At 40.1% G+C, this 9,638-nt stretch overlaps 1 protein-coding gene across 1 annotated transcript in view; it reads right to left on the minus strand.

Annotated features, from left to right (window-relative positions):
• Positions 1–3,535, minus strand: part of LOC106093207 (copper transport protein ATOX1) — a 34,903-nt gene extending 31,368 nt beyond the window's left edge. Inside the window, exons 1-2 of the mRNA XM_013260227.2 lie at positions 3,262–3,535; positions 3,129–3,204 (exon numbers count right to left, since the gene is read on the minus strand). Coding sequence (XP_013115681.1) covers positions 3,129–3,204; positions 3,262–3,267 — 82 coding nt within the window. The 5' untranslated portion in view covers positions 3,268–3,535. The remainder of the gene's footprint in view (positions 1–3,128; positions 3,205–3,261) is intronic.
• Positions 3,536–9,638: the final 6,103 nt, after the last annotated feature.

Below are 9,638 nucleotides of genomic sequence, written 5' to 3' on the forward strand. Positions count from 1 at the left end.
CAACCGGCTGCCATGGGATTAGATTGTTGTTGTTGTAACAATTTGTTGTGTTCTATCTTTCGTCTGCTTGATTCTGTTGAGTGTCCAGATCCAGGAACTCTGCGACTAATATGAGATGCGTCCACAGGGATCTGGGTCTGAGTTGAGAGGGTCTGGCTGGGTAGTTAAACAGGTGACGTGTGTCGTGTGGTCCCTGGTTACATTCGGGACATACATCTTGCACGTCTGCATCAATCCTTGCTCTGTAGGAATTGAGCCAGAACCACTCTGGTTTGCCGGGGGAGGTCAATTTCTTCAGGTGCAATGGGAGGCGGTCTTTCTATAAGGACTACATTCACCCGGTTGATATTCACCGCATCTGTTACCGTGTCTGCATGAATGTTGTCTAGACCCGCTTGATATGCCGCTTGATCTGGAGGTTCTCTCTTGTGGCGCTGAACCTCACGCTCTAGATCATGCAGATCTACCTTAAAGCTTCTGAACGGTGGATATCCATCCACAAGATGATGATTTGTGTGGTCTCTGCGATAACAGACCAAAAGGTATTGCTTAGGCAGCATGTAGTTATGTCTTCACACTGGTAGGATCTTTGTCTCCTGATGGAAGTGGTCCACATGAGAATTGAGGAGACAGCCCGTCGCAATTCGGAGGGCGGCATTCTGACAGATCTGAATATTATTCCACTGCGTGTCACAAGGCTGACGAGGCCACACTGGCGCTTTATAACTTACCACAGACCGGCCAATTGCTTTGTACGTGGTCAACAAGGTTTCTTTGTCTGCACCCCAAGTGCTGCCGGAAAGTGACTTGTGGACCTTGTTTCTATTTTTGACTTTATCGTAAATTACTGTGGCACATGGGGAGAATGTGTAAGAGCTGTTAAATGGGACACTTGATGGTCGGAATATCTCCATCGACCATCACAGTCAGCTCGGCATTCACCTCACGCGTATTTGTAGTGAACAATGTGGGTGAAGATTTGGTGGAAGATTTCTTCCGGGGATGGAATTAGGGATAGGTAGAGGTTAAACAGTGCCGGAAATATCATCCCGCCTTGTGGAACTCCCTGTTTCACTGTACGGTACTTCGACTTTTATCCCTGAATTCCACAAATGACCGGCGACCACACAGATAATTCGCGACCCAGCGTTTCACTGTGAATTTCTAATTGTTCTTTCAAATCTTCCATTTTCTCAAATGTTTTTAACGTGTTAATTGGCCTAAATTTTTCTGTCATTTTTGTGTTAGCTACTTTTTGTATTGGCGTTATCATTGTATCCTTTCAACTATCCTATCCAACTATCAAATAAGAACAGTTTATAGGCCGGTGTTTTTGACTTTCTGAAACACTACGAAAATCTTAATGATAACACAATGCAATGCAAATTTGTGCATGAACATTCCACTAAGGAACAGGGACAAACTTCTCACATATCAATGAGTGCTGTCCGATTCAAGTTTAAGCTCAATGATAAGGGACCTCCTTTTTATAGCCGTCGTGCCGCAGTCCGACACCTGTTTGGGAAGAAGTTTTTACATAGCTGCCAGTACCTCACAAATGTCGCCAGCATTAGGAGGGAAAAACCACCTCTGATAATTTTATTTCTGATGTTTTCGCCAGGATTCGAACTCAGGCTTTCAGCGCCATAAACGTACATGCTAACCTCTGCGCTACGGTGACATCCATACATGATAACATAAACACTTTTACTAAATTTTATCATTTATGGATCGTCTCTATAGAGACGAAATAGATGGTTTCAACTCCAGATAAAGAAAATGGAGAAAGTTGGGGACCACAACATTGAGATAGTCAGCAACTTTATCTACCTCGAAACGAATGGCACCAGCAACCGAAACAAATGACACCAGGGATAAATCGAAGAATAATACTGACAAACATATGCTACTTTGGATTAACTAAGCAGTTTAGAAACAAAGCCACCTCTCGACAGACGAAGATTACCCTATACAAGACACTGATGCTACCTGTGTTGTTTTATGCTTCTGAGGCATGGGTACTTGTGAAAGCAGATGAGGCAGTACTTGGGGTATTTGAGAGAAAGATTCTTCGTAAAATATATTGTATGGACCAATTTGCATTAGTGGAGAATATAGACGTCATATGAACCACAAGCTGTATGACGACGAAAGCCTAGTTATACGTATCAAAATACGACTGCGTTGGCTAGGTCATGTTGTCAGAATGGATGAAGAAGCTCCAGAAAAGAAGTCTTTTGAGGGCAAACATGGTGGTGTACACGCAAACCGGGCAGACCAAAAACCCGATGGAAAAGCAAGTGGTGGTAGACACCTCGGACCTTGGTGTCAGAGATTTTAGAAGATCGAGGCGCTTGGAACGCTATTGTACGTTCGGCTTCTGGAACATATGTAAAGTAAATAAGTAACGAATTAATCCAGCAAGCTCTTTTGCTTCAGAAACAGATTTTTATCGCGAAAACGAACATTGTACCAGCCATTTAGGAGGGCTATATTTTAAAATCTTTCTATGTAAGCTTTCTTTCAGAAGACAGACAGAGTGGCGAACAGAGCCAGATCGGTTAGAAATGTCACGAAATAGTTGAGTAGTATTTAATTCCTGATTTATTTTTAAGAAAAATTTGTAATGTTATCTTTTATTATATGTGCTATAAATTATAATTGGTAATATTAGTTAAATTTATGAGATAAACTTAGTTTGAGTAGTATTTAATTCCGATTTATTTTTAAGAAAACTTTTATGAATTGTAAATTTTGTAGTGGTTAAGTCATATATGGTCTAACGACTTGACTAATAAATAAATGATCAAATTACATTAAATTAAAAATTAAAGGACCAATATTTCGAGGTAATCAAATTGATTGACAAAGTTAGTATGCTGTTATTGCTAGTACTTTATCTCATCCGCTTATACATACATACATACGCACCTTAATCAAAAGGAACTTATGTACTGGAGCTTTACGAGAGTGGCCACTTCCACAAGCAAATGTGGATTGAACAAAACATAGTGTTAAATAATTATATATTTTTATATTTAAACAAATTAATCATCTGGATAAGTTTAAATGCATATAAAATGACGGGAGATGCATTCTTTTAAACCCCAAAGATTTTTGCAACTTACCTCCCAATTTCCCAAGAACTTTTTCAACAGCTCCCGAACATCCTGTGCATGTCATTTCCACTTTAAATTCATGAACCTAGAAATATATTATTGTTTTTCATTTTGATCCACAGTTTAGACTTTTTTTTCTTACTGTCATTTTTGCTGATGGTACTCTAGAACTACTAGACGACTCAGCGTTGGCAAAAAATTGAGGTAAATTCAACACTTTGAAGGCTTTTTATGTACTAATAATATAAATTGTGTATGGATCGTGCAGAATTTATCCAAATTGTTGGACAATTTCAGCGAATATTGACAATAGATTACTTCCAGCTAATTGATTTTAGAATTGACAAGAATGGACGTGCCTTTGTAAATTATTTCTTCTTCTTTCCGTCGGAATATTAAGAAAACAGGCATTGATGACACTCTCATAGAAATGAATTGTGTCAATGCGAGTGGGTACCCATTCATCCGAATGTTGGGTCTGTAGTCGGTAAAGGCTTAATAGGTCCGATCGGGAACTTTTCAAGTAAAAATTTGCCGTTTGAGATTCCATTGCAGGATATTGTACGGCTTTAAACCGTCGTTTAATGCTTTCTATTCAAAGAATTGTATAGCAAAAAACGTTTAAAGGTCAGCAAAAGTGGTTTGTTGCTAGAAGTATTTGACTGGATATCCCGTATCGCGATTCCAATTTCGACCGAGATATATTATCAGCGGGCGATGTCAATTTTTGCCATTAAAAATTTGCAAGAGAGTAAGAGCAATTTTACACTCTTTAAAATATTTGCTAGCAAAAGTACGCAATCGACTTCCAGCAAAAATTTGCAAAACAACTGCTGTTTAGGTAAAATTTCCATTTAATTTAATAAATATACCTTACCACGACATTGATTGCTGCCCTGACTATTTTAAAAAATCAATTATAATAAAAACAAATGTAAACATTACCAATAAACACATTTTTCTTTGATAATAAAATAAACAATTCCCATGGCAGCCGGTTGTACGTACCGGATTGACACGATGGAATCCTCATTGGCAAGTGCTGTCGCCTCAGTGTACGTGTTCGTCTTTTTTCGTCATGAGAGAGGCACATCCCGGAGTGCCTTCTCCGCTCGCTTCAAGATCGATGAGATCGTGGACTTTATGAGTCGGAAGAGCATATTGGTCGCAGCGATCCAGGAGACAAAGCTGACCAACACCTGCAGCTTGCACAGTTGTCACGGTTACAATGTGCTACGTAAGTATCGCTCAAGGAATGGAGGTGGGGGATTGGCCTTCGTTATACACCATTCCATGCAGTATAGACCTATCTCGCCTGCGCTTGACGCTTGTGACCCCTACATGGAATGTATGGGGGTAGCAGTCAGGTCTGGTACTGCCGAGATAGAGATATACAACGTGTAAATACCGCCGGTTGGTAGCTGTGTCCCGATTAATGGCCAGGCTTACAACCCCGACATAAGTGGGTTGCTATTTGGCGATAATTGTCTGGTTCTAGGGGATTTTAATGCGCATCACACGTCATGGCATTCTCCCCTAGGTAACGACCAGAGTGGCATAGCTTTGGCAGAGCAGATACATAGCTCCACGTTTTGCACGGTGAATGAGGATGCCCCACTAGGATTACGAGGAGGTGCAGCAGCTCGCCATACATCTCAATTGCATCCCCTGAGTGACGTATCCTGACAATCCGTCATCTCTTTGGGGTCAGACCACCTCCCCATAATTCTCACCATCGACAGACCACCCGACTTCATAACCTCTGAGCGCCGGACGTTTAACAATTATAAGGATGCCGATTGGACTGGCTTCAGAGAGTATACCAATCGCCGCTTCAGTGAACTGCCACCCCCCTCTGATGTGCTTGTGGCCGAGAGGAAATTCCGAGACATCATTAACGCAGCAGCCGCTCGCTTTATACCAGCCGGTCGAGTACCCCAAGTGGGACCCAATTTCCCGGCGCAAGCAGTGGTACTCGCAGACGAGCGTGATGGGTTTCGTGCTATGTACCCCGCTAACCCCAGAATCAGCGAGCTGAATTTGGAAATAAACAGGGTAGTCAAAGAATTTGTGTGTGTGGAATTTGTGGCTGGAAAACTTGGAGCAATGTAACTTAGGCACCAGTGTAGGCAAACTGTGGGCCACTGTTAAGTCACTCTCGAACCCCGGTAGACGGGATGACAGTACCTCAGTCACTTTGGAGTGATAACCGTGACTGATCTTAAGAGATGCGCCAGGTGGTTCAACCGTCAATTTATTGTGCATCCCGAGAGAGACAGGGCAAGGAGGAGAGCCATTCGCCGTATTCGTGGTCTCCGAGCCGATGGACAGCCATCACAATTTGCCGTGGGCGAAGCTACGAATATCCGTGGCGCCAAATCATCCAAGGCGTTGGGCCCCGACGGAATCTCTACATTGATGTTGAAGAATCTGGATTCACCTGGAGTTGAGTACCTTACCACTGCCCTCAACCTGTCATTGAACACTCTTATAGTTCCCGATGTCTGGAAAATGGGCAGAGTGATTCCGCTACTGAAGCCTGGAAAGGACCCGAGTTTGGGGGAGTCGTACAGACCGATCTCCCTTCTCTCACCAGTGGAAAAGACGCTTGAGGCATTACTCCTACCGAGCCTCGTAGGAGAATTTCCATTCGCCGAGCATGCACAGCACAACAACAGCTTTGAATGCCATCACCACACACATTTGCCGTGGCTTCAATCAACCCAGGCCATGTGATAGGACGGTCCTCGTGGCACTGGACCTATCGAAGGCATTCGACACGGTCAGCCATGCCAAATTATTTGAGGACATCGCAAACACGTCCCTCCAGCCAGGCTTGAAACGTTGGGTCGCGAATTATCTGTGTGGCCGCCAGTCATTTGTGGAATTTAGGGATAAGAAGTCAAAACACCGTAGAGTGAAACAGGGAGTTCCCCAAGGTGGGGTGATATCTCCGGCTCTGTTTAACCTCTACCTATCCTCCATCCCACCTCCTCCAGACGGCATAGAGATCGTATCTTATGCGGACGATTGTACGATCATGGCATCAGGCCCCCCACCCATTGATGACATCTGCGATAGGTTGAACGTCTACCTCAACGAGCTTGCCTCATATTTCGCTGCAAGAAATATGAAGATATCCGCCACCAAATCTTCAGCCACACTGTTCACTACAAATACGCGTGAGGTGAATACTGAGCTGACTGTGATGGTCGATGGAGAAATGATTCCGACCATCAAGTGTTCCAAAATACTTGACGCACAGTGGGCCAAATGGCAAAAAAATTGGAAATAAGTCTACAACTTTTTATCTGTTGATTTTAGCCATACAAAATGTTCTAGACATTTGTAGAGGAGGACATAGGCTTTCAGAAAAGTGCTGTTGTTGGTCCATATCTTTAATACAGGGTGAGCTACAGGGTGTCAAAGTTGACCACTTTTGACTTCTCCAAGCTTCTGGGGGCCATAACTTTTGATCTACTCAACCGATTTACATGATTTAGGACTCTAGAGAAAGAGCTTGACAAGATCTAAAAAACTTATGCATAAAGTACCATGCCATCGTGTACTGTTAAGGAGTTATGAATTGTTTAATTTTAAAATATGAAAATTTGGCCTTGGTTTTTTTCAGTGTTTTTTAAATAACTCCGTCAATTTTAAAGCTATAAACTTCATACTTCACACAAATTATGCCAGCATATGTGTGCATAAAATACAAAAGGAATCACGTGAATATCTTTGGCGGTTTAAAAATGGCATCGTTTTCAATATGAAAAATATTTTTTTTGTCAAAAAATTGCAAAATTTTTCAAAAAAGATACTCCCATTTCCTTTAAGTTTTCGCAAACTTTGGCCATCAAAGCATTATCATTTCTTTCCATTTTCACAAAGTCGAGGTATTAAGAAAAGTTTTAAGTGCTAATTTGGCTAATTTCGATATCAAACAACACCGTTATCTTAAGACCAAAATGGCCAATTTTTTTACTAAACTTCAAAAGTTTCTCACTGGAAAAAAAGTTCCACGGGGATTTTTTCGCTTTTTTTGAACTTAAATGAAAGCTTAAAATGTTCCCAACATTTTAAGGTATGTCTCGCCATATCCTAGCCATAAATGAGATCGTAGCGATCAAAATACTGAAAAAAGTCAATTTTCAAGTAGTGCTATATTCATTGCTAAAAAACAAGTATTACGTCACATTTTATTGCAAAGATGTTAAATAAACTTTTATTTGGTAACACTTCTTCTACAAAACACAAAAAGAATCATGGAAATATCTCTATTCTATTCCATTTTATGGAACCGGCAATAAAAAAGTCAATTTTTCAAAAAAGTCGAATTTCCCAAATTTTGTTTTTGTTGTCCTAATTGCACATGACACACTATAGCCATATTTACGCAACATACCTTATCGTAAAGGAAATTTTCATACCTTTCCAACAATGTATAAAACATTTCTCAACTCGGATTCTATCTACTCTAAAATTCATTTACACTTCATTAAACTCTATATAAAAATGTCTATTTGTGAAATGGAACCTTATATGGGGCCTACACTAAAACATTGATAGATTTGCCCAGGGTTTACAATACAAATGTGTTAGAATAAAAAAAGGTCTCCTGCCAAAGTTTAAAAAAATTGGAATAAAAATATGTGTTTTAGAGCGAAAACACTTCGCATCGGCGTGCGTTTATATGTATATTAGCTACTCCCAAAATAAAAAAGCATTTTAGTTTTGTATTATTTGATTTTATTCTCTACCAAATAATCTAAGGTATCAAAATTTAAAAGCTCTTTAATTTGAATGGCATCGGGATCGTCCTTATCTATATCGTCACATATTTTTGGTAGCCATTTAGTTCTGATGCTGTATAGTACCGGATCAGACGATAACAATAAATATTGAAGTAAATCATAATTTTGGTTAAATTTGGTGCTCTTTCGGGTATTGAAAAGCCGGAACTGTTTAACATCTCTATTACGGGATTCCTGAGCTTCTTCTGTAAGTTCTCCTAACGGAAGTATGTTGTATTCCACAATTTCCTTGCCATGATGTAAGACTTTATGTACTGTCGGTGTTAAAGCTTTCCACGAATATAAATCAGATAAAATGTTTTTTGTGTCATTACTATAAGCTTCAAATTTGGTTGAATTTATCATCTTTTTGCTATTGATTACAGCCAAAATCACTTTGAATCGTCTTAGCAAGTGTTCATCAAGACCGGTTATTTTAGATGTCGATACGGGGTCCTCAAAAAACCGCCTTGCCGAGTTGCCATCATTTGTGCTTCCGTATCCGTAAAGAGGTTTATCTATTATAAGTCCCTTTTGTTTAAACTCCAACTGGATTCGATTCTTCTCTTCCTGCCTCATTTTGTGAAGATCTTGGTTGTTTCTAGCAGAGACATCGCGGTTTCCAGGGCTAGTCCGATATTTAAGGTCATACGATAAATGCAAACAATACTCCATGAATCGAATTCTACAGTGCAGGGGCGAAATACCGAAATTGAGCGCATTTTCGTTTACTAAATTTTCATCAGACTTGTCCTCGAATTGCCCATTCTTCTTGCCACAAATATTGCATCTCCAATTGGACATAACGCCAGTTAATGCGTTTGCCACCTTTCCATCGATCATAGTGAGTTGTAGTTGAAACGAAACTTTTATATTTCTTCCCAATTGGTTTATAACAATCATGGGTAATGCAGCAATTTCTTCCTTTATTTCGTTCACCAAAGATCGTGTTGTGTTCCGGTCTTCCTTTGTATACTCAAACCGAATTGGGCGACATAAATATTTTGACCCAGGTGTTCTATTTATCCATATATCTTGAAATGCATTTTCTTTCGATGATGAAGATTGGTCCTTGTACAATCTCATTCTCAATGGTACTAATGATGCCATGAAAATTGATGCGAAGTTGGTATCTATTTCTGTTTGTTGCTTATATTCGGAAAATCCAGATGATCCATCACAACCCCATTTGCTGATCAAAACCACTTCGGAATTATTACATGTGTTCAACTGTTCTTCAGTAAAATTAGAAATAATTCTAACAGCTGTATTTTCAACAAGATCAGCAAGTTTCACTCTTGCTTTTAATTCGTCCACGTATATATTTGATGGCACCATTTTCGTCCTGGTGTTGTACAATTTATGTTTTGAGGGTAAACAACCCCATCCTTTTTCACGAAGAGCCTTCCTCATTGTTGAGTATTTGTTTCTTGAGAGGCCTAGGTTCAAAATCAGGGCCAGTGCATCTTCCTCCGTGAATTCTGTAGTCGATTTTGGAGTTGGAATACTTTCTACCATTCTCTTTACCCTTTTCGGAGATGCTAATGGTAAAACATCGACAATTCGTCCAACATTTTTTGGTTGTGTTTTTAACAATGCTGTTTTGAACGTATCTTTTATTAAATTTGGCGGATGTGCCGCCAATAGTTCCTCTTGTTTTTTCTTTTTGGTTTTCTCCGTAACTTCGTCGTATGCTTTGCTAGGCCGGCCGGGAATCAGCGGTTTA

The sequence above is a fragment of the Stomoxys calcitrans genome, chromosome 1 (assembly GCF_963082655.1).
Source record: "Stomoxys calcitrans chromosome 1, idStoCalc2.1, whole genome shotgun sequence".
NCBI lineage: Eukaryota > Metazoa > Arthropoda > Insecta > Diptera > Muscidae > Stomoxys > Stomoxys calcitrans.